Raw genomic sequence first — 25860 nt, forward strand, 5'->3', positions numbered from 1 at the left:
GGAAAATTATTAACAGATCACAATGAAGGTTTATACTTGCTCTCCATGGATAATGCCATTTGTAATAGACACCTGTTTTGCTTGTGGGTTTCTCTCTCCAGGTGTTTCTGAATTGCAGTTTTACTTCCAGGCTGCTCATAACCAACAATATTTACTATAACAAAACTTAGTTTGATCAAACTGGTTAAGATGTTTTGTGAGGAAAGCCTCATTTAATCAGCAGAATTCTACAACTCAGGCTTATTTTTGGAGCCTTAAAAGACAGTATACCCAGTGTGTGTGTAAGGATAAAGCTTTCCACTGAAACATGTTTCCTGACTGTTGACATTCCGGACCACGCAACAGTTTCTATCAGATTTTTGTTTTGCTATAGATTTTTTTCCTGTATGACATCTGAAAGAGCCACAAAACACAAATCTAGACAGGAGACAGAAGAGAGCAGCATGGTGCGCATTGTGCATTACTTACAAAGGAATCTGAACGTGAAACTTAAGTGGGAAAAGCAGGTTCTCATATGCGATTCAGAAATAAATACTTGACATTTCTCAAAAGGTCCATACTACCAGTAGGAAATATCCCGTAGGAAAATTCAAACAGATCAATGAAGTTGGAAACCTCTAATGGTCCTACAACTCTCATTTACACTTCTCCTCGCTGTAGGAGATACGCTGTGGGGGAAGGGGCAAGAATATGTGCCCGCTGGAAACTATTGCTGTTCTAGGCATGGGGAGTGTAAGCTTTGTGTTTTACACATCATTTTCTAAAAGGTGCAGGAGTGACTCTATGAGAATTAGGCAGTTTCTTGGACATGAGTAATGAGGACACCTCTGCCTCTTTCCTTCTATGCTGGTGGCTCAGCTCCAACAGGACAGACGGTTGCACCTGCTGGGTCTGATATCCTCCAGCGGTGTGGGAGAAGGAGGCTCAGAAGATGCCCTGGTCAGCCAGGCTAACCCAACCTATTCTATAAAAGATGGGCAAAATTTTTTCTTGAACAGCATGTTGTCCAAGAGGATGAAAGTGATCTGAGCACAGTGAATGGCTGCTCTGAACAGCTTAGATGGCTCCCTGCCTGTCTCCAAAGCATAGTGCAGCTTTGGTGCCCGTCACCACCTTTCTCCTCCAACCCAAGCAGTGGTCAGCATTCTTGGGAGGTTCTGCTCAGCTGCTTGCATCCTTCATACTCTGAAATGGAGACATCTGTTGGTTTGAAACCCCTTCAGGGCTGAGATGGTGATTAAGTACTGTGAGTTGAATTTGAATGTGGAATGAAATAGGAGTTAAGTTCCTAAGCAGCTTTGAGGATCTGTGCCTGAGCTCATAAAATGCAATTAATTAGTGACTAACTGGAGACTCTCTTGGGCTCTTCCATCTTTGAGGTTTCAGTGTGACATCTCCACCCCTTAGCCCATATTGCATGCTCTGAAGTAATCGTTCTGCCAGGGAAGGAGGCAGACACATTTACTGGCTCTTTGATCTAGCATAACTCCATGTAAACTGTAGCACACACGTTATTGTGGCTTGGCAGGGAGGAGCAGGACTGAATGCTACCAGACCTTAAGCACTGACAATTGTTAGGGCATTGCTTAACCTCTCCTAGTCTGGAGACTATGTATTGCTAAAGCTGATGGAAATTTATTAACACCTTTGGAATGTCATTAACACTTTTACCAAAGATTATATCCCTTAAGTGTCCAAATATGGCACTCCAAGCCAGTGCTCAAGCAAATAAGGAGCAGCAATTCCAGGGAAGAGGCATTTGTTTATGATATAGTGCTATAAGTGTCAACAGATGTCATTCCTTGTAATAAGGCACGTGGCTCTAATTTGGCACTTCTTGCCATCAGGAGGAATTTCTTGCAGAGCAGATGTCACTTCTAATTCTATATTTCATAGGTGCCTGTGCCCTGTTAAAACTGGCATGCCAGTTTAGAAGTAGGCATTATGCCATTAGAGCAGATGGTCCTGAGCACAAGTCGTGTTACAAAACTGGTGTTTCTAGAAATGTGGCTGCTGGGACTAAAGTACTACCCAGGAACATCAGAATCTTCCTACCCTACTCCCTAAGTAGGCTGACACATGCCATTAGTGCTTTAGTGCTAGTAGAAAATGGTTGTTATCTGTATCTTCTTTCTTGTTGTTCTAACTTTTGGGCAACCACTGGTGAACCCCGGGGCCATGCTGGCAAGTGAGGACATTGGAATGTAGATGTGTCCTTGGCAAGAATGCGGTCAATGCTTGGTGTTACTTTGACAGCTCTACAGTGCCTGGAAATTGTTGTGGTGTGGAGGACTACTCTGCTGGGCAATGAGGGGGAGAAGTGGCCCTTGGACGTGTATTCATCCATCTCCTCTGTAAGAGTGTATGATTCTCTGCCATACAAACACCCAAAGTAAAACCGCTCCTGTTTTGTTTCACCTGCTTTTTGCTTAGTGTAGAGAGTAGCATTTTTCCTGAAGTACTCATCCTAAGTCTAACTTAGTTTGCATTGAAGACAACACTATGGTTGCCTTCATTGGGATCAAATACAGTTATTTCTTACAGATTCAGACTTCAAAAACAGTTAATTTCATAAATTTGCTCAATATGGGATTTTAAAAAATCTGTTGCTTGGATATAGCTACTTATTTTCTCTCCCAAAATGAACCTGCTGAGGTGAATTTAAGTGCTTAATTGATGTTTCGTATGTTCTTCTTAACTTGTGTCAGCGAGTAGAGCTTCCAAAAGTGCTATGTGTACTTGCTTGCCTTTGAGCGTACCTCAGGTGTTAAGCAGCAGCCTTTCCTACAGCTAGGATTCAGTAATTATACAATAAGATCAGGTTACTCTGATCTGATCTGTTAGAAATCTTCATTCACATGTCTAGGAGAAGCTTACAGTAGGTATGTTTCTTTCTTCTCAGAGAACCTAACGTTTTCCCAGCATGTAGTCCTACTGCCTCAGCTCCTCAGGGTACTACACAAGACACTTCAGCAGGGTGCTCATGACATGGGGTGTTTCTTGTCACTGCAGCCAGAGCTGCACACTGAATGGGGAAAGTTTGCAGGAAAGATTTGGTCATGAATGACCTTTGACAATTCAGCTCCAAGTTTTTTCCAAGAGGAGTCCCTTTCAGAAGGTGGATACACAGTGATGTCTCAGGCCTGTTTTAAAATGTCTGCATTGTCTACGTACCTTTGGCAAGATAACGTTGTGTTACCCTTTCTGACAAAATTGTGATTGATCAGCAAAATACTATGCTGTTTTCACTCTATAGTCCATGAGGCTTTAATTAGCCAGATATGCAAATGATCAGCTAGGCAAGCAGCTGCACAATCCACCAGTGGTAGGCAAAATTACCACCAACATACAGTGAAATTTTATTACATAACGGAATGCTCATCTTACCTGGTAGGGGTGTAACATTTCACAAGAGCCCAGTTAAAATGTGCTATACAATCCAAGGTGTGGCACAGTCAGCAAGTTGTCTGCAGCTCCCACTAACACATACAGCAATTTTTCTTTGTGGTGAAATTTTCACCTTGCCCAGTGAGGCTTGTAACACTTCAGTACGGAGCAGCACGTAACTCCACTCAAGCACGAAATCCCTTTAACTGGATCCTAATATGTATGTTTTAATTGGTGAGGTGAGATGAATAAGTTAGTATTGATGCAAGGAGGTGCATCAGCAGAAGGCTTTGTTTCTACTATCTATTATATATGAAGGACATTGAAGGTGAGTCTGTGCCACAAAAATTAATCTAGATTTCAAAAACTCTGAGTCATCAAAAACAGTAAAACATACAGAAGGAAGGAGCTTCAGTTCCATGTGAATATACAGAATTAGATTATCAGTTTTGTTTGTTTATACTGAGTTAATTATGGAAGTGTCACAAAGCTTGTGTCTTTTATTACTTTGTTGTACACTGGCGGATGTAGGGTTTGATCCACACAAACCAGTGCAGAAGTATCATGAAATATTGTTCTTTTGCTTTCTGTCCCATGAAGAATTGTAGATATTTACAGTGGAAGAGCAAAGTGAAGGATGAATGTTTATTCATGTAAACATAACTTTTATCTGACTGACTTAAGTCAAAATATTTCTCTTCCCAATTTGCCTTTCATCAGCTTTAAAAAGATTGGACTCTTCAAATGTTTTTTGATTAATGGAGATGGGGCTAAATTTTGGGAAGTATTTGGGTTAAAATTGCAGCCTGGCTAAAACTGAAAACTAGACCCAAACTGTTAGATGCAAATAAGGAACATACAGTCAAGTTACCAGGACATAACAAGTTATTACATGTCATCAGAGCACAGGGTCATGCTCTAGCACTTGGCAGAGGAAAAACATCTCTACTTCTCTTAAATCTACTTCATTGCAGGTGAGGCTAAGCTGAATGACCTCCTTTGCCAAGGGCTGGGAGCACATACAGCCCGTCTCAGCAGATGTTGCTTGGCTGCAGGTCCAGCTCTGCTGGTGAGCAGGGAGGGGCCTGGAGGCCAGGCCAGGTGTCATCTCCTGATCCTTTGCCCTGTTTTTCACGCTGTGGCTGTGGTTTGGTCCTCTGTCTCTCAAGAAAGATGCTATAGTAAGCCTGAGTGGTGTCAGGGTGAGCCAGCCAACACTGCTTAGCTGGCTTTGATTTAGCAGCATACACACAGCCTGATAGACCAAGTCTCAACTAATCGCCACGTCTGCAAGGGCATCCTACTGTGAGTAGGGTTGCCAGTGCTGCCCTGGCAATGCAATTGCCAGCTGGGTTAGGAAAGCACATCCTGAAGAGGTGATGCTTCCCTCCACCCTGCCAGAAACACCACCTCTGTGCTTTGCATGCCCGGATCAGCTGGAAGTGCAGGATCCGGCCTCTTGCTGCAGAAGCCATGACGGGCAGCTGGAGATGAAGGAGGAGCCTGCAAGTGCATCTGCACAGAGGTGCTTTTGCAGCTCTTCTGGCAGTGGTTGGTTTTGCAGGGTTCCTACCCTTCAGGTGCCTCAACAGCTACCTGCACGGCCAGATCTGAGGGGCCGAAACCATCTGACAGCAGGTGTCATGGGAGAAGAATGCTTGGCTTTAGGACTGGAGGGCATGGGGATAAGGATGGACATGCAGCAATCTCTTACAGATGTAAGTGGTAGTGTACAAAAGCCATGACTGACCACATAGCTGTCATTAATCATCAATGGTGGCATCAAACTCCCTCCCTGGTAATGAAGGGCTGTCTCAGAGGTAGTTATCTGCAGTGCAGAGACCCAAAGCTTAGCTCATAGAGCTGGCTTCTGTGCTGGCAGGTGCTGCAGATTAGGCTCCTTATTTTGGTGGAAGTTATTAAGCTCAAAAGTCAGATTTCAGATTTGAATGCTAAGACTTCTGAAAAATCAGCTTTTATAAAGACATGTGGGTACGCACAAACTGCCTCTAAAATAAATATACTACAGGGGTTATTGCTCAAACATCTTTGAGCCAAAAAACTGCAATGGGAAAAATACTTCAAGGTAAAAAAGCTAGTTTTAAGCATTGTGTGAACATCAATCCTTAAGTCCCTTCTTGTTCTGGATGGAAAAGAAACCTGTCATCAGCTTGTCCTTGATCTGTTGCACATTTGGCGGGGTGTATCAGGAAATACTAGGCACTGGCTCTCAGCAAAGGCAAAAAAACAAATCAGCTGGCTAGTAATCTCATCCACTATCGTAACTTTGTAATAGCATGATATCTGCTCAGGACGAACGATCACACTGTACTGCTTAGTCAAAAGCATTGTTTCAGCTCGAGCTACAGACCTGTACGTTCAGTTCTGTCTCTTGATAATTACACTGTGAAACTTTGCGTTGAAATATACAGTGTAGGACTTTAAAACAGTCCAACTTAAAATACTGAAACTTATAATAGTGAAATAAAATCTCAGCTGACAGGCTGCATAACCTTTAATCGATCTATAAAAGTTACTTGCCACTTTACAGGTAAAAATCACAAATAAAAAATGAACACTAACTGAAGGAAAGGCAAATGTTCCAATTTAGTGAACAGTGCAGCTTGCAGGTTTTTGTTTTAATCATCACCTGATTATTCAGAATAGTTCAGGTATTTTCCTTGTCAGATCATTGCCCGTGGCAGTGATTTCAAGTCTCATTTTATGCTTGTGTTGGTGCTTGGAAACCGGGGCACAGAAGCTCAGCCTAGTAAAACCCAGAGGAATAATACAGCCCAAGGTTCTGCAGGCGAAAAAAGTCATTCCAGCCTCATTCACCATCAGGTTTTCGTGCTGGCTTGCTCAGTCTGTCTCTGCTATTGCCTTGCTGTGTGAGCTTGGAGAGCAGCTCAACTCCTTCCTTACTCCTAAAGCTCATTGAGTTCAGTGACTGGAAAGTGCTTTAGAAACGCTAAGTGGGCTCGCTGCTGCAACAACTAGGCAAACCTTTGTTGTTAAACTCGGCGTCAAGTGGTGTCGAAGGATCTTTAAGACGGAAAGGGCTTGCTGTTACCTTGGGTAAATGTTTGTGCTTCGGTGAACATTCATGATGCCAGCAGGTTCCCAGTGTCTCAGGTGTGATTACAGCTGCGGCAGGTCGCTAACAGCTCCCAGCCCACTGCCAGCGCAGCGAATGCTTGACCTGCTACGAAGAGCTGGAAACGCACTCCATTCCCATAGGCTTCACGTAGCAGACTTTGAGACAGGGCACCGCAGAAGCAGCCGCACTTGTGCTTTAACGCTCCTTTGGGGTCTGTTTCTCAGCAATACAGAGACCCACAGGCATTGTCAGACAAGCTGTTTTTCTAGAAAAGGCTGAAGTTCTCCAACGGAAGCAGAATTCATTGCCCTCGAGTGCAGGCAGGGAAAGCTGTGGCTGTGGTGCTCCAGAGCACAGCGCTTCCCATCGCTATCTCCTCTCAGAGGAAGACCTGCCCATAAAACATGGCTTAATTAATTTCTTGTCAAATGCAGAGTTCACCCCCACGCATGCTCCTGCTGGGTCTGCAGTTGTATGTAATATGACACCATATTTCCATGCCTTTTTATAATTTTTGTAAATAATTCTAGAAAAGGAACACGTACAAGAGACGCAAACTCCTCAAGGCACATACGAGAGAACCTTCCTCTTCCGAGGGCGAGTAGCACCTGAAATGAGCTGCTGCAGAGCAGGGCCAGAGGGTGAAGAGGACGATGGCAGATATGGACAGAGGGTGACTCAGGCCATCTGGGAGCCAGTGGAATTTTGGTCTTGGTTTTCTTTGAACATGCAGCCTACAATATGTTGCCAGCCCTGACTTCTGCATGTCGTTACTGGCATAACAGCGTAGGAGATAGGTGGGTGCAGCTGGGACTCTCCAAAGTACTAGCAAGTCTTCAAACACATTTTCTTCTTCCCTGTGGTTTTTTCACAAGCAGAAGAGTAGGATTCCTTGGGGCTTATAGCAAGGAGATGATAAAAGTGAGGCTGAAGGCCTTTAGCTCCAGCGGATCATTAATAGTCTGTTAAATACTCCAGTGCAAAGTCAGCAATGCTGCTCCTCATAGAGCACAGAGTCTGCAAAATACAGGGCTTTTTGTGTAGGAGCACCCAAATGACTTGCCAGGTGCTTCAAAGGCAGGCAAGCAATCTTCTCTGGTTTACATAAAATGCAAAAGTAGAGGAGTAGGAGGGAAGAGGTACAACACAACAGAGGATGTGATCACCTGGAAACTGTTCACGCACTGCACATCTGGTGTTTCTGCATAGGCTTTTATTGAAAAATAAGAACTGGTACACTGGGAGGGCAGATGCTACTGACTCACCTGCTGCAGATAACAGTGTCAGGATGGACTGACAGGTACCGTCTGATGAATGGTGTTTCTGTTTTTCCTTCAAGAGGTGAATTCTTTGAAGTAAGATAAAACCTTTTTTTGTTTTTAGATGATGAGGAATGTGCACTTTCCTGGATTTTAAATTTCATTTCTTCTGTCAATGCCATTTGAAAAGAAAAGTGGAACCAGCACCATGTGTAGCAAGGTGGAGCTCACCTTGCCCTGCTCCTTGGGCAGATGACCTAGTGATATCCATGGAAGCAGCAAACACTTGCCTTTGGGGGCTTATTGTACATCCATGTGTTGTTGTACCCCACTGTGTCTTTCTGAACTCCATCTCTGAGTGAATAAAGTGTAACATATTGTCTCTTATGTTAAATGTTGACCTTACCTCAGCAAATCCTGGATGTATTGATATTGCTATTGTGGTGAGTTGACCCTGACTGGCTGCCAGACAGCCACCCAGCTGCTCTCTCACTCCTACTCCTCAACAGAACAGGGAAGAAAATAAAATGAAAAATCTCAGGAGCAGAGGTAAAGACAGAGAGATCACTGAACAATTACTGTCACAGGCAGAACAGACTCGACTTTGGGAAAATTATTTAATATATTTCCAATTAAAATAGAGTTGAATGGTGAGAAACAAAGACAACAGAAATAAACCAGCTTCTCTCTCACCCCTTCTTCCCAGGCTCAATTTCACTTCTCACTTCCCAATTTCTCTACGTCCTTCACCCCACCTCCCCACCTCGCAGGGCAGGGGGATGGGGAATGGGGGTTGTGGTCTGTCCGTAGCAGTGCCTATCTGCCACTTCTTCCTCCTCACAGTTTTCCCCTGCTCCAGCGTGGGTCTTTACAGCGGGCTGCAGTCCGTCGGGCTGAACCTGCTCCTGCGTGGGCTCCTCTCCAGGGGCCACAGCCCCTGCCAGGACCCTGCTCCTGCGAGAGCTTTCCACGGGCTGCAGCTTCCTTCAGGGCATGTCCACCTGCCCCAGTGTGGGCTCCTCCACCGACTGTGGTGTGGCTGTCTGCTCCACCATGGTCCTCTCCGCAAGCTGCAGGGAAATACCTGCTTCAATATGGTCCTTTCCAGGGGCTGCAGGGAGCATCTCCTCCCCATCCTTCTTCTCTGACCCAGCTGCTCGCAGGGCTCTTTCTCACCATTTTTTCTTCACTCCGCCCTGCAGGGTGCTGTTTTGCCCTTTCTTAAACACATTTTACCAGAGGTGCCTCCACCTTGGCTGGTGGTCCCAGCTGTGTCCTGTGGTGGGCCCATGGAGCCGGCTGAAACCACTGAAACCAGCTGTACCTGGCACAGGGCAGCCCAGTCCTCTCCTCATGCAGGCGGCCCCTGCAGCCCCCGGCAGCTTGCTGCAGACACCCCGTACAGCGATGCAGCTTGTTTCCCTGAGTCGATCTCTTATTGAAAGATCAAAAGCTGAATATTGTTTTTTCTTCACTTTTTTTCCTCCTGAAGGGGCTTGTCCAGCCGCAGCACGAGGTGCTGTGTCCAGGCACCGGGCATTTCATGGGGCCTGATCAATCATAGAATCGTAGAATCATGGAATGCTTTGGGTTGGAAGGGACTTTTAGAGGTCATCTAGCCCAACCCCTCTGCCATGAACAGGGACTTCTCCAAACAGATCAGGTTGCTCAGAGGCCCATCCACCCTGGCCTTGCAGGTTTCCAGGGATGGGGCATCGACCACCTCTCTGGGAAACCCGTTCCAGTGTTTCACCACCCTCATTACAAAACATTGCTTCCTTATATCTAGTCTAAATCTACCCTCCCTTAGTTTAAAATCATTTAAAACCATTACTCCATCAAGTCGTGTTTGTCACCCTTCCCACCCACTCATTTCGTTGGCAAGCCTATTACACGGTGTTTTAGGTGGCAGAGGTAGCTAGTGGCACTTCATCTTCAAGACCTAGAAAAGCTTTTTAATTTTTTCTTTAGTAAGAGGTTATGTAGCTGCCCTGGACACCTTGTTCTTCAACAAGGGAATTGTATCCGTTGAGCCAGATTTGTGAATTGAAACCTTCTCTGTAGAACACATTTCACAACAGAGAACAGAGGGTAGGCCTATGAGGTTTCAATTAACAAGCACTTGAACAGTATTTCTCTGCAAATAATAGGAACAATTTCCTCTTTAAGGTTGGTGTTTCTACAACTGAAACTTTTACACAGTAGAAGAAAGAAAGTTTTTTCTACAAGCAGTGCTACCCAAAGAGACTGAGTGAGCGTTTATCTGAGACCAGCTCAGGAGCACCGCCCGGAGCATAGTGCAGACAGGCTGAGGTGGATACGCTGTCGTCCCATCCACGTGCCATGTTATAGGCTGCGATGTGCCCCTGGCACCTGGCTGCTGTGCCCTCCTGCTTGGCTGCAGGGGAGACCGGGCTGAGCCGGGCCAGACATCCTGCTGACCTGGCTTTACTGCAGTCAGTGGTGTTTTGTCAGCAGATAATTCAGCACATAATCACAAATGTTTGTTACACAGGTGGAAAATCTGTATACTTTGGATATAAAAGAACGACCTGATATGCTGAGGGGTTGTTATGTGCACAGCAGTGTAAAGATGACAAATGCTTCAGGTTTTCCTGTTCCTGCATAGAGTACAGTAGACTGGGGTTTTTTTTTAATTTTCAAGGAACTTATTGGAACAAAGGTCAAATGTATTTGTAGAAGTCGATGTATACTGCAGATATGCAACTTAAGTCATAGGTCATATATGCAAGCAGCCTTAAAGACACACCAAAACTTAACACTGTTTTGTCAGAGTCAAAAGGTATAGTCTTCCTTTGTCAAAAAAGAGGATTTCGTTTTTCAACCTTCACTTTTTTCCTAGTGGATTTTCAGCAAGAAAGGCAAAAAAAAAAATCCGTCCTTTACTTGCACACCTTTAAGAAGCCTACATCCTAAGAACACTGAAGGCTTGGACATGCCAATTATTAAAATAATATTATCATTTTCCTGCAGGCAGTAGCTAAAGATCATTGTATTGTACCTTTGTAAAATGATGGAAATAAAAATTATAGCCCTTTTCTGATATCCTATGTATTTCTTGCCACTATCTCCACTCATTTTATCAAACAAAATGTTCATCCTTCTGCAACCATTCAAGTCCAGGTGTGCTGTAATTTTTTTCTCCTCTTAGGCTTTCTACTCGATAGATAAAGACAACACTCCAGCTTTGGCTTTTTCGAATGTTAAGACAAGATTGATTTCCTTATATCTACAAGTAGCCTAGGGTGTCATCATTCCCTAGATGGCAAATGCAGGAGGAAACCAAACCCATTAGAGGTTTTGAAAGAGGTCAATATAAACTGGAAACCGTGGCAATTTCAGATTCATTATGAGAATATGACTGAAGTGGATGGGAGAGTTAAGGCAGAATTTTTTTTGTGTTTTTCATCTTATTATTCAAACGTCCAAGTGTGGTCTGAGGGACTGTTTGTGGGAGGTCCCTCCTGGGTAGGAGAAATTGGTGCCTTGAGATGCTGAGCCCTGCTATTCCCCCTTACTCTGCCAAGCAGCAACCCTCAAGTGTTAGGGTGAGAGTGTAGGGTGGCTCCTGTAGCAGTTACAAAACCAAAACCAATTCATCCACCCAGATATTTAGAAATTTCTTGATTTCCTTATGAGCCTTGCAGCCAGATACCTTTATTGACCTAGCCCAAAAACAGGTGTTAAGCTCCTGTTAGAGTCAGACTCCAACAGCTGCCAAGACAACATTAAAGTAAGGTGCTGGGAAGTCTTTATTTCTACATAACCATTTGTATTGGAGAAAGTGCACGCAGCTTAGCTCAAGTTGCAACAAGAATAAGTCTTTGTAGGTTATAATTGCTGATACAAGTTCAGTGTGTGTGCCACAGTTCACATGCATTTTTTATGAACTTATAATTAGAGCAATTTTGGTCTCCTGCAGGTTCCAGCTTTGGAAATGAAGAGCAAACCCCTACTAAGGCATCTACACCATCTAAGGATGTCCCCAAGGGGAGCAGCAAGAGCACAACACAGGTATCGAGCAGCACAGCAACTCCACGCAAGAGCTTACTTCCAGCACCAAAAACTGCTACAGCACCTGCTGGTAAGTGTTCCAAGCTTGAAACACCACCTGCATTAGGCCAAGAAATGCAGAAACCTTATTATGATGCTATTTTACTGCTTACTCAATTAATTTTCATGCTATTCTTTGGCACATTGCCAATGTGCTGGTTTGAACTCTGTCTGCTGTAGTCTCTTTGAAACACAGTCAACAACATGGCTATAATCTCATTTTGTGAACTGTGTCTGGAGTTGAAGGCATTCAGTGCTCCTAACTACACATGCCAGAGGTTTAGTGCATAGATTGTTGCTTGTCACCAAACAGCTTTTTGAAACCATTGCATTGCTTTAGAGACCAAAGCATTCCTTTGAGCAGATAATTCATTGGTACTTATGCTTCCAAGGATGAGAGTACTGCCCTCGAAGTTTAAGCCATTTGTGGTGTTTTCACTCAGAGAGGGAGAAGGAGGCAAGTAAATAAAGCAAAAAAACCTAGTCTTGTTCCCAAATTGTTTCCTTACTTAACCCTTCCTTCAGCTTGATCCAGCTATGTCTCAAATCAGCCAGCAAGAATTCATAGTGTCTCACACAGGAAAGTTTACAGATTTCTGCCAAATGCATTTTTTGTTGAAAAATGTGCGCATCTCTCCACCATCTCCTGCTCACCTTTGTTCTATGCTGCCTCTTCTCTAGCCTGGCACTTGGACATGGTGTATGAACTCCAGATTCCCCTTGGCAATGGTGTAGGGGTGTATTTTCTTGGGTAGGACCCACCACTTTTGAGAGAGTAAGGAGCAGTTTATGCTGCCCGCCCCTGAGGGCTGCTAACGCTGGCCCATCTGCCTGCCCACTCAGTGGGGAGAGATGAGGGTACCCGTGTCCGTGAAATCCGTTACACAGTGCTGGAAATGTAGACGCTCAAGTTTGGATGTAATGGATGAGTTAAGGCTGTTTGTTGTGAATTACAAATAGGGTCAATATGATTATTGTTCATATTTATAGAAACAAGTTTAAAAGCATGGCTGCAGATACCCTCTCCCCTGGTTACAGATGACATCTCCACAACCCAGGTGGCTTCAAGCACTTTCCTACCTACTAGTGGACAATGTTCCCCTACCCCATTCCAGCTTCTGTTTGTCCCATTGCGTTTCTGTCTGATGTGGCCCCAGCACTTACCTTTCTGCAGTGCCATGGCCTCTGGACATCCACTGACCAAGACTCCCCTGAGGAGCCTCAAGAAAGGCATGGAAGTTTCTCAGGGCCCAAGAGGTACTCCTGTAACCACAGCAAGCTCTTGCACACCACTGTCTCTATGTTCATTCCTGCTCCTCATGCCCCAGGACATCCTCCACGTCTCTCAAGGGAAAAGAACATTAGGGACCATTTAAAAACCACTATAATTTTTAAAGCCATAATTGGAGGAACTTACTGGTGAGAAGCCTGTGCCTGAACTGATCATTGAACTCTTGCATGTGGCTACCGAGGTCAGTATTGCATCTTCTAACGTGGAGGGGAAGGAAGACTATGGTTTCAAGATTTATATTCCTGGAAAGCACTCCATAGACCCCAAGACAACAGTGTACATGAGGTTTAACATAGTATTTTAGTGAGTGAAACACACTCGACTGTGTTTGTATGGCAGTAGTGAAATGTGAATTAATTCAACTTAAAAGGTACCTGGATTTGTTCCACAGATGATCTGACACGAAGTAACTCTCCAAAGCCAGCATGTTTTTCAGAGAGCTTTTCTGTTGCTTCTAGTAAGCCGGAATGTTGGAGCTGCGAGAACCTGGACGTGCCTGAATCTTTCTTTGCTCCTGCAGTTTTCATGGCTCTACAGTTTTCTGCATAGAAACAACCTCTAGTTCCACTTTCACTAATCTTTCCTTGCTTTTCCACTGCCTTCTTGTTTTCCCAATTTCTATTGTCCCCTCTCTCCTAAGATTCTCCTTTAGGTTTGGTTCTTAATTTTTAAATGCTTATCTACTTCTTTCTCTAAAATATTCTATCTTCCTATCTGTTTGTTTAGAGAGAACATTATGCAGAAAGACAAATCACACTTTTTCCACTCAGCATTTCCCTTTAGAAAGACAGTTTGGATAGGTGACTTCATGATCTTGAGTAAAAGGTTGTGTACCTCTGTACAGAATGGTAAGGATTAAAAAAAGAAAAACCTTCAATAACAGTACAGAAACTCCATCAAGTTCAGATTAGGTCTAACAGTTTAGATTCCAAAATAAAGAATTTTGCGTAAGTCACCAGCCTTATCCAGTCTGGCTCTCACTAAACAGAGTGTTTCACCTCTCTGTAAGTCCCACTGGGTTTGATAACACACACTGCAGATAAAGCTGGGAAGGAAAAATACCTACAAAATACGAGATCTCGGCTGGATGCCGGGTGCCCACCAAAGCAGCTCTATCACTGCCCCTCCTCAGCTGGACAGGGGGAGAAAAATATGATGAAAAGGCTCGTGGGTTGATATAAGGACAGGGAGAGATCACTCACCAGTTACCATCACAGTCAAACCAGACTCACCTCAGGGAAATTAATTTAATCTGTTGCCAATCAAATCAGAGTAGAGTACTGAGCAATAAAACTAAATCTTAAAATGCCTTCCCCCCTCCTCTCCCTTCCTCTCAGGCTCAACTTCACACCCGATTTCTCTACCTCCTTCCCCTGAGTGACACAGGGACAACAGGGAATGGGCGTTGTGGTCAGATCATCACGCATTGTCTCTGCCGCTCCTTCCTCCTCACTCTCTTCCCCTGCTCCAGCATGAGGTCCCACCACAGGAGACAGTCCTCCATGAACTTCTGCAACATGAGGTCTTCCCATGGGGTCAGAAGTCCTGCCAGCAAACTTGCTTCAGCGTGGGCTCCTCTCCCCATGGGATCACAGCCTCCTCTAGGTGCATCCACCTGCTCCAGCATGGGATCCTCCATGGGCTGCAGGTGGATAGCTGCTCCACCGTGGACCTCCATGGGCTGCAGGGGGACAACCTGCCTTACCACAGTCTTATCTGTGGGCTGCAGGGGAACCTCTGCTCTGGCAACTGGAGCATCTTCCCTTGCTCCTTCTTCACTGACCTTGGTGTCTGCAGAGTTGTTTCTCTCACATATTTTCACTCCTTTCTCCTGACTGCTGCTGCACAGGTTTTTTTCCCCATTCTTACATATGTTTTCACAGAGGTGCTACCACCATCGCTGATGAGCTCAAGCTTGGCCAGCAGTGGTTCCATCTTGGAGCCAGCTGGCACTGGCTCTGTCGGACATAAGGGAAGCTTCTGGCGTCTTCTCACAGAAGCCACCTCTGCAGCCTTGTCGCTACCAAAACTTTGCCACACAGATCCAATGCACGTTGTTAACATAACACTTGCCGAGAAGGATTTACTGCTATAATCAGTGACTTAGAGAATCAGGCAGGGAAGATGAATCTGAAACCATTCGCATTATGCAGTGTAGCTAAGTGAAAGTCAAAGGAGGAGGAAGTGGCCTTTTGTCTAACACAGTTGGGAGGAACTGTCTCTTACTGTATGAAAACTGTTTGCTTCCATCATCTGCACTCACTAACTAGGGTATGGACCAATCTGTGGACCAAAGATATGCATAAAAGATGGTACCAATTTTTTTGTTTCCTTTTTGAGTTTTCTTCTTTTTTTTTTTGTTTCTTTTCTTTTGAGCTTCCTTTCCTCTCCTCTGTTCTCTAGCTAAGTCATTTCAGGCTACAGCAGTATTTTATTGGTATGAGATTTGCGCCTAACCATCTACAGGAAAAGCCTTTTCCATCTAGTGGCATTGGCATGATAAGCTTTAAAGGGCTATTTCAAGCTTCTGTAGAGGAGCTCTTCTGGCCTCCAGGCTTATTTTGTCACAAGCAAGAAGAGCTGGGTCTATCACTTCGGGATATGGTTTAGCAGGCATGGTGGTGTTGGGCTGACAGTTGGACTTGATGACCTTGGAGGTCTTTTCCAACCTATGATTCTATGATTTTGCAGCTTGTGGAGTCTCACACAAGTGAGTCTTTGCCAGGGAGGTTTCAATACTGGCGCACTGCAATGAACTGGAACCATGGTGTTTGATATGCAATCATGCTAATGTGGACATGCAAAATCTAGCATAGGCTGGACTAATTGAATGGTTCAGGCTGTCACCTCTGAGTTTGCACAGGTTTCAAATTTCCAACCCACACAGGAAAGCAGAAATTGCAACTTGATGCAAAATGATGTTGATCAAGCAGTAGGTTTCCAGAAAGAGTGTTTGCCATCAGGTTATAAATACTGAAGGGGAAAAGAAATACTGAGGCTGGCATAAAGCTAAAGTTGAATTAATCTGGGGTTTTAATCTATTAAATTATTTTATCTATTAAATGAAAGACTGGTTTTTTTGCTGGATTTTACCATGTCTAGAGACAAAGCTGTAAAATAAAAGGCCATACAGAATGTGGATCATTATGAGAAATTCTCCATTTTTTGTCCTTCCAAATAACCTTAATTTCCTCATTGTCCTGAGGTTGTCAATAGATGTTTTCCGTGTCATCACTTAGTCTGGGTGTAGTTTCCTTCAGAGCATTTGTTATTGTCTTTGCATGACCCTCCAGTAACCATGTCTGTTTCCGTTGGTGCACACAAAAGGAAACTCTTTGCCCATGCTTCAAGTTGGCCAAAAGTGAATTTATGGGTCGAGAGCTGTAAAGTGCTGTTAATGCTGTGCTGTACCTGAGCCAAGCAGCCCAGTGGAGACAGAGCAGCATAGCTCCTGGGCTGGAGTTACTTCCCCCCGGCCTGTGTAGTGTGTGGTATGCAGTACTTATGTCTGTGGGTGTGTGGGTCCATACGGGTGTGCCCTACACAAGGAACCACAGTGTTCAGGCTCACACCAGAGAGCAGTCAGTTTTGTTCTTCCCATTGCAAGGCCATGAGTCTGACCCTGCTTATGTTTCCGATGGTTTGTTGCAGCCAGGAAGCTGTCAGAGTGCAAAACAGGAGGCAAGTTTCAATTCAGCAGCCCACTGTGGCCTTTCCATGCCAGGGATGTGGTGGGAATTGTCCATGTGCTTGCTTATGCAAGCCACAGGGGCAGAGAGCCAAGAGGGATGCTGCCAGAGTGTGTTAGATCCACCAACTGGAAAAGAAATTACTTGAAATTACTCTCTCCCACTCTGGAGGTCAGGGGCTCCGGTCACCTGCCCAGCCTCCTCCCAGCAAGGCACTCTGTTTGTACCAGCAAAGACTGGAGGCAGCAGCACGTGGAGCACATTTGCACCATCTCGCTGAATCTATCGACCTGTCTTCATAGGGAGACTCAGTCAGGTGAGGTAAAACTTGCCTGGTTTATTCTGGAAGAAAACTAAACATAAAATAGGGGTACCCGGCTGTGTTCTGCAGTCAGACACAGACCCTGAACAGCCACAGCTTGCAAATTTAGGAAGCTGCTGTTATTATACACAATAGACTGAAGCAAATGAAACTGCATTGGTCCAATGCTCTACTTTAATTTTTGTATTAGCCAAGGTAGCAGCACATGTATCTGTGGTCAAGTCATGATTTTTTTTATTAAAACAGTGTCATAATTCCTCACAATGAGAAGCATCTGATGGAAGAAAAGGCTGAAATAAATCAAAACAATGATAATGACAAGGGTTTTTAGCAAGTCTAATCCCACCTCTCTCGCAATAATATATGAATGCTGTCTGTAGGTCCCAATGTGATACGGAGCCATATGTAATGTAAAATCTTCCATTTAAGTATCCTTTGGGCAGTTTTGCACTTCTTTTAAATGACGAAGCACAAAACAATCTTTTGAAAATTGAACTCTTTATTAAAGCAGAAGGAAGATGCTACAGATCAAATGAAGCAAGTAGAGAAAGGGCACTGAAGCATTCATATTGCTTTGGGCTTTCTGATCCCAGGCAAACAAAGGCATCTGACAAGAGCCCTTTACAATTGTGTCAGATACCAGATCTTAAATGTGGCAGAGAAAGTGCATGGGTGTGCTGAAAAGGCCAGTCTCCAAAAGGAGGTCCTGCAGCAGATAGGTGATGTAAAGTTTGAAAGTCTGCATGTACAGGCACTATAAAAGATCTGCTTGTAGTGCCATTGCAAACTGGAAAGAGCAATTGCTGGCACAGGATACCAGTCTATGCTGGGCAAGTCTGGCATTATTGGTGGACATCACAGGGCAGGAGACTGATAAAGGTAAGGGAGCAGAGAGGTAAAACCAGTATTTCAAAAATGTTTGAAGATATACTAAAATTCCATCCACACAGCCCCCATACCTTGAGTGACTGACACTGGCATGTCATAAAGATGATGAATGCCATGCTTGGGGAGGCAGCCAGCCTCATCGCTGCAACAGCAACACTGAAGAAACCTTCACCAGTGCTCCAGACTGGTGGGATGAAACATCTTGAAAACAGTGGAATGAATAAATTTCAAATATTCTTCTGAACTATCACTTAATGGCAATTGCATGCACAGATAATCTGAGGAATGGGAGAGAAAACATGGTGTAGGAAGACAGAACAATCACAGAATCACAGAATAGTAGGGGTTGGAAGGGACCTCTGTGGGTCATCTAGTCCAACCCTCCTGCCGAAGCAGGGTCACCTACAGCAGGCTGCACAGGACCTTGTCCAGGCGGGTCTTGAATATCTCCAGAGAAGGAGACTCCACAACCTCCCTGGGCAGCCTGTGCCAGTGCTCCGACACCCTCAGAGGGAAGAAGTTCTTCCTCATGTTCAGACGGAACTTCCTGTGCCTCAGTTTGTGCCCATTGCCCCTTGTCCTGTCACTGGGCACCACTGAAAAGACAAATTACGTAAGATGTTCTTGAATGAATGAAACTACAGATTATCTTATATCCATCGACCATTTTGGATGCCCTTGTACTGAAGGTAGTCTTTGTTCTCAAAGGGAATGCAGTTACAAGAGATCCAGATGCAAGTAAAGAAGAGGGGTGTAAAGTGCAGCCTTTCCAGTACATGTGCTTTCGTTTATATGCTGGATCCAGGAGTATTTAAGGGAAGACTCAGAGTGTCAATGATAGATCTCAGAAGGTCTTAACTGGACATGGATTTATGCTTATCATGTTTCACGAGGTTCCTGGTTAGCAGCATCAACAATGTTTTAATAAATGTATAAGATATCAAGCTCCAGGTTGGCAGGATATCCTTGGAAGATAAAAGAAGATGTGGCTCCCTTCCTGGGAAGGACAGCCTCAGCCTTGTGAGCCTGCTTGTTGCTTACCTCTTATTTGCAGCTGGATCATGAGGACAGCACCTGCAAAGCGAGGATTGGTGGGGCACGTGTTTATCCTCCATCTCAGCCCGGTTTCTCCACAGCTGAACTGGCAGCAGCCCAGTCCCGCTGTGGAGTCATGGTTGGAAGGAACCAAATCATCACAATTTTCTGTTCCTTTTTTGCCCCGTGGCAGGAGAGAACACGCTGCGCGGAGGGTGTGACCAAGGAGAGAGGGATGGTCTCTGCTAGGGATGGAAGTTTTTAGCTGGGAGTGAGACACTTATCTTCATACCACATACCCCTCCTTATGGGTGGGGGTTCCCTGTGTCCAGCAGAAAGGACTTACAACACAAACCAACAGCATCTTAAAAGTGAGCCATATTTTCCCATAAGAAAAAGTGAATCAATAACATGACCTTAGGGGTGAGTTTTGCATTCGAGGAAGATGTCACCAGCCTCGTTCAGAAGGCCAGGCTGTCCCATGAGCAGTGCTACCGAAGTCAGATGTACAGTAAAGCTTTTGAAAAGTAGAGAAACTGTGATGATTAATCTACATGTTCTGTGTATTTAGAGAATGATGATGTTCAATGCATAATACTCCTAGCAATCACCTAATAGTAATTGCTAAAGGGCTTGATGTTGTGTATGTGTTTATAAACTCATACTGCATGTGTCCAGCCTCCTGGGCAAGACATTGCAGTTACTAAACTAAAGTGCTTAGAGCACACCACAGTTACACCTAAAGTGCACAGACACTGAGTGTTTTGTGTACAGTATATTTTATAAAAGTAACAGGGAAAGAAAGTATTTCACAAAGAGGATGACAGCTATTTAAATATAAATAATATTTCTAGAAGAATGCAATATCAGGTGATGTAAGAATTACATTTGTATTTCAGAGATGTACAACATTTTAACTATGTATGAATAGTAAATTAATTCACAAAGGAGCATAAGTACCTATATTAATGAGTGGAAAATAACCAATAAAAGTCACATGTAAGCTTTCATGTGTTAGATGTTACCTGAGAAGACCACCTGTGCTGTAAATTCTCATTAAAACAAAAAAAAATAAAGACAACTGCTCAGGAGAGATTATACTCCTGGTATTTCGTTAAAAGCTCTTGTCAAATAAATTGGACTACAGGGTATAAAACACATTTAAATAATGATAATGGACTCCAATAGCCTATAGCTACTGCTATGCAGTGATTCAGATGATCAAAAAAAATTCTGGCATGGGAGAATAGCAGTGGAAGATCATTGTCATGCAAATTGTTTTGAAGACATGAGCTGATTACGTTTCTACTAGTCTATGAAAAGAGTACACTTAATTACATTTCAGTGTGGTGCATAGCCTTTTTTTGTGTGTTATTAGGCCCCTTGCATATCTGCATTTCTGTCAACATACAGAAAGTGAAAAAAACCCCATATTTGACTAGAAAAAGAGATACAGGTCCTTTAATTTCACTTAAACGTTTTAGCTGCTTTGAGAAATACAGTGATAATCTAACTAATATTTACCATTTCTATTATTGCTCCATATTTTATTTAAAGACAGCTGAAAGCAGGTCTCCATTGGGACTTTTGCAGCTAAGATCCACTTCTGAAAATACTCATAAGCTTCCTCTTTCCACAGATCTTGATAAAAATATATAATCTTAGAGGCACACATATACTGAATTTTCTGTTTTAAATTTCTCTGAAAGCATGAGATGTTGCGATTTAACCTGGCAGCTGGCAACTAGGTCTCAACAGCCGTTCGCTCACCCCTCCCTTTCCCTGACAGTGAGACGAGGAGGAGAAATGGACAAACGGTAAAACTCATGGGTTGAGATAAAGACAGCTTAAAAAGACAACAAAGCAAATGCTAATAATACTACTACTAATAATGAATGTACAAAATAAACTATATATAATATAATTTTCTCACCACCTGATGAATGATTCACAGTCAGTCCCCGAGCAATGACCGTGGAACTCAAAAATCACGGTTTTTGCAAATTTCATTAAATTTCCAAAAAAGACCAAACTCCCAATAAAGTTCAAACTCCTGAACAGGAGAGGATTTGAACTCGTCAAAACGAGAAGAGCGTCCTGCCCCCTGTCCAAGCCCCCTTTATAAACTGAGCATGATGTCCACGGTATGGAATATTTCTGCTGGCCAGCTTGGGCTGGCTGCCTGGCTGCGCTCCCTCCCAGCTCCTGCACACCTGCTCAGTATGAGAAACTGGATAAAAGTCCTTGGTTTCATAGTAACAACTGAAAACATTAGTGTTATCAATATTCGTCTCATACTAAACCCAAAACATAGCAGCTACTGAGAGGAAAATTAACCCTATCCCAGCTGAAACCAAGACATGGGAATATCTGCAGAAAGGCAGTGTTCAGAGGCAGCAGATTAACGACTTCCCACCCTCACAGGGGATTTGTTTCACAAACCCCTTAGATTAATGTTCACCGCAGGACAATTCAGATAGTAAATCAAACCAGGATGTAATTCAGTCATAATTTGGGCAAAACACTTCAGTTTGCCATGGTGCAGTTAGTAGCGTATCTGGTGAGCCCTTCAGGGTGCATGAAAAACCTCAGCAGAACACAGCACAGCAGACAGCAGTTTGAGAAGAGCCAAGTCTGTGCTGTGCGATGGAAAGGGCTTTCAGGTGGTGCCTGAGCTGGTGCTGACAGGTCCAGAGAGTCACAAAGTACAGCACCATTCAGGCATACCAGTGTTGGGAATCCCAGGACAAGAAGTGTGACATACTGGAGTGAGAGCAGCGGAGGGCCACCAAGATGGTCAATGAACTGGGGCACGTGACAGGACAGGTCAGGAGCAGAGACTGGGAGGAATGGGGCTGGTCACAGAAGGCAAAGGGAGATCTTATCATGGTCTTCAGTTATCTAATGGGAAGATATAGAGAGCAAAGCCAGACACTCCTCAGAGGTGCACAGTGACAGGGCAAGAGACACCAAACACAAGGTGGCACACAGGAATCTCGCATTGTTTGACCACCTGTGAAGGTGATCATCGTTTGGTCACCTGTGAAGCTGGTCAAACACTAGAGCAGATTGTCTAGAGAGGTGCTGAATCTGCCTCCATCATTGGAGATACCTAAAACCTAGCTGGAGAAAGTCCTGCACAACCTCCTCTCATGCAACCCGCTATGAGCAGAAGTCTGGACCAGAGGACTTAAGACGTCCTTCTGACAAAGCTGATTTGTGCAATTCTGTGTGCTACGAACATGTTAGGTCCACAGGCGAATAAATGTGCCACCACAGGCACAGCAACCATAGGCACAGCAACCATTTCGTAGTACTGTGGCCTCTTTTGCCGATGCAGGAGGAGTAACTCATGGGCAGAAATGTCTAGCTAAAGGGTAGCTTTGCACTAGGGACCAGAGTGCATGGCTCCCACAAAGGCAACAGAGCTTGCATGCAATTTGGGAAAAAGGGAAAGTATGGCTCAGTCATTGTGTGTAAGGATTGGAGAAGTGGTTTACACCTGACCAGCTCTGCATAGTTTTATTCTCTTCATGTAATACAGCTTCCTCTATGGCCTCATCCCTGTCCGGTCTTGTTTAGCCACATCCTTCTCTCAGACCAGAGAAACACACAGAGTATCGAGCTTGGTATCTCTAAACTCTGCTGTCATTTGAAACTTTGGTTCACCTTCAGGATGCTGATGCAGCTCTGGGCTCCCTTGTTTGTGCCTGCAGTGCTGGTCCAAACTCCTGAGCATCAGATTGCTGCTTGTTCCAGACCTCAGCTCTGTCCACCAGGCTGGGCTTGCCACCCAGCGGTCTATGAAATTGGAGAACTGAAGTATTTTATATTTTCTGTGCCTCATTGTGGGGTTTGGCAGGTGTGTGTTACAGCATACCTATTACAGCTTGGTTATTGTTATTATTCTTATTTAATGTTTGTCTCACAGACAAGTGACTGCTATTCCTCATAAAAAATCTTGTAATTTGAGGGCAATTGCAATAGCAATAAGGAATTCATTTGAGCAGCTTGTTTCTACTTGGCCCATTAAGTTAAAGACAATCAAAAGCATTGTTCAAAAAACTATCCCAGTCAATTCCTGTGCTTCTACAAGTAGCAGTAAATCATATGTAACAGAGCATGTTGTTAAATACAATCAGTCAAGATGAAAAATAGGAGGCTAGTGTTATCACAGCTCTCACTAGCAAGCTTGCAGTGTAAAATCTGCTTCTTTTAATCAGTTTCTGCAAAATCTCAACAACACAACCTCAGCAGGAGGGAGAAGGATGAGCTAAGGTCAGCTGAGAGGGGAAAAATGAGCACCAGTGCGCTTGCAGGGATGGAGGGAGAAGAGTCTGCAGTCACTGCGTTCCCTTTGTAAACACTTTCCATTAAAAGCAGAGTAGTGAATGTGCGGTGGGCTACATACATGTTGTTCCTGGACTGAACACGGGGATATGCAACGCCACGCTGCAGGTGAAAGTGCGATGTTCAGCTGCAAGTTTTCCAGCCCCTGTGCTGGGAACCACTCTGAAACATGACATAGCACAACTCCGTGAGGAAGCAACAGTAAAATGTCATGGGATCCATGTCAAATGACAGAAAGAGAAGGAGTAGCTGTTTCAACTCTGCAACTAATGTTGGATGTCCTCAGTTACCCGAGATTTTCTATTTAGTCCAAAGAACAGTTTGTTTTGTAGGTTTATTTTTTCCTTTAGTTTTTTTTTAATACCAGATAAAGAGACTTTTTTATTACAGAAAAAAAGCCAATTACTTTCAGACAAGTTAATGAAATAGTCCTTGTCCTTCTTTTCTTATCAGAATGGCTTTTAATTTGAAACAAACACAAAGGGAAAAGCACAAGTGTTAGCAGTTTCTACTTCAACAAATACATATTCTTTCTTCTACGTCTACTTATTTATTCACAGTGTTTCAGTGTCTCATAGATCAGAGGAAGTAGAGAGTCTCGAGAGAGAATGAAACTACTTTTATTCTACAAAATCCATCGTATTTCCAGCTTTGTTCATTTTGTCTCAAACAACACATGCATGGATGTGTCGTTACTCACCAAAGGACGTGAGTAGTCATGGGTATCGGGGGGAAAGGCACAAGAAAGCTCCAAGTGGCTCTCTGTGCCTGTGAGGGACTGAAAACACTTCCTTGGGAAGTGTTTTAAACTTGCAGACTGCATTAGTTAACTAATAAAATACGCCTGAGAACAGCTGGAATCCAACTGAACGCAGCCAGTCCCATTGAATTGTTAATGATGTCTACACCATGTTAGGATTTGTTTTGGAATAAATACTCAATGCCTAATTTGTTAGCATTTTTTTTGGTCTGAAGTGTGAAAGCCAATTGAAGCCTATCCCACTGTACTGGCTTTTAAAGACTCGGAAAGATACAGGCAGATACGAGCATCAAAATTTTTATGTATATTATAACCTTTGAGTGACTCCTAGCGCACTCTGAGGTGGAGAAGATTAAACTGTATAACCTCCCCTGTGCCATGCCCTATGGTACAGCATTACACTGTTCATCATGCCAACGCTCTCCTACAGTTTTTTTTAAACCTGAAATTCTAGATTCCTGTGAAATTACAAATTTGGAGCCCAAACTCTCGTCGTTTAGAAATGAGTTTTCCCTGCAGGAACCTCTCTTGAAATCAACATGTTTTCTGAATGTTTCTTTTTTAACCAACTAACAGCTGTTGTTTCAAAAGACAAGAGAAAGTACAAACTCCATTTTTAGAAAAACATTCAGCACAAGATCTTATCTGAAGTCTGATGCCAGGGACAGCTCTTCACCTCAGATTTCCCTGTGGGTGATGAGCTTAGCAGAATGGTAACAGTTTGCGCTTGTGCCCTGTCCTTTCTTCTGCCTGCTGTGTGCTTCCTAGATCCCTCCCTGCTGAGAAGGGCCACAGAGTGGCCACCAAGACCTTTCTGCTTATGAAGCGAAGCTGAATAATCACTAGCTCCGTGTGCCCCTCTGCTTGGCCCCTTCCCAGCAGAGCTGTGCTGTGCACTGGCTCTTCCCTTGCTGCACAATCCCTTCTTGCTTCCCTGCTTGCTCTATTGCCACCGCTACCAGACCTTAGGAGCTCTCCTAACCTTGTAAACTAAAGAAGGGCGGTTATCCTCCTTTCCCCCCCCATTATTAATCCTAGTCTTCTGTCCTTGCCAAGACTTCTATTTGCACCTTTGCTCGCAACCTGCTTCAGGCTCTCTCTGCTGATCTCCCACCTTCCAGGGCCAACATCGCCCAGGACGGGCACTGCCGCCTACACCCACGCGTGACTCTCGCTGCTCTCCGCAGACCTCACCTTGCCCTCTGCAGAGCGATGATGCTCACTGGGCTGCTTTGCTTCTATGCTCTGTTTTCTTTCAGCTGAGCTCCAACTGGGGAATTGTTCCTTGCTTTGTGCTTGAGGTTAAGAGACTGAACTAATTCCCCAGGTGTTGCTCATTGAAAACTTTTCAGAAACAAAAGTAATTAAGTATTTATATGCCATTTGTTTCTGCTGAAAGCATAAGGAAAACACTCTTTATGTACCACTGTCTGTGTTTGCAATTTGCCGTACAGAAATATACGGAGGATCTTGGTATACAGCCCATTCGTGTATCATATTTTTATTTTGAAAACCACAGAAAAACCAAGGCCTCATTGCCATGAAAAAGTAATGCTCGACTCCGTAAGCATATAAACTATACCTTATAAAACAAGCTCTGGTTTTGTCTCACAGCTCCTATCTCAGGTTGCTTTCACTTGGTCCTTAGTAATGAAATGGCACCATAAACTTATTTTATGTCCTGCTTTGTAGTAAAGTACAGTGC

At 44.0% G+C, this 25860-nt stretch overlaps 1 protein-coding gene across 5 annotated transcripts in view; it reads left to right on the forward strand.

The window, feature by feature from the left end:
• The window catches only part of MTUS2 (microtubule associated scaffold protein 2), a 318231-nt gene that overhangs the window by 222268 nt on the left and 70103 nt on the right, over positions 1-25860 (forward strand). For all 5 annotated transcript variants that reach the window (XM_075419965.1, XM_075419956.1, XM_009938145.2 and 2 more), the window contains one exon: positions 11690-11851. In XM_075419965.1, coding sequence (XP_075276080.1) covers positions 11690-11851 — 162 coding nt within the window. The remainder of the gene's footprint in view (positions 1-11689; positions 11852-25860) is intronic.

The sequence above is a fragment of the Opisthocomus hoazin genome, chromosome 1 (genome assembly GCF_030867145.1).
Source record: "Opisthocomus hoazin isolate bOpiHoa1 chromosome 1, bOpiHoa1.hap1, whole genome shotgun sequence".
Lineage (NCBI taxonomy): Eukaryota > Metazoa > Chordata > Aves > Opisthocomiformes > Opisthocomidae > Opisthocomus > Opisthocomus hoazin.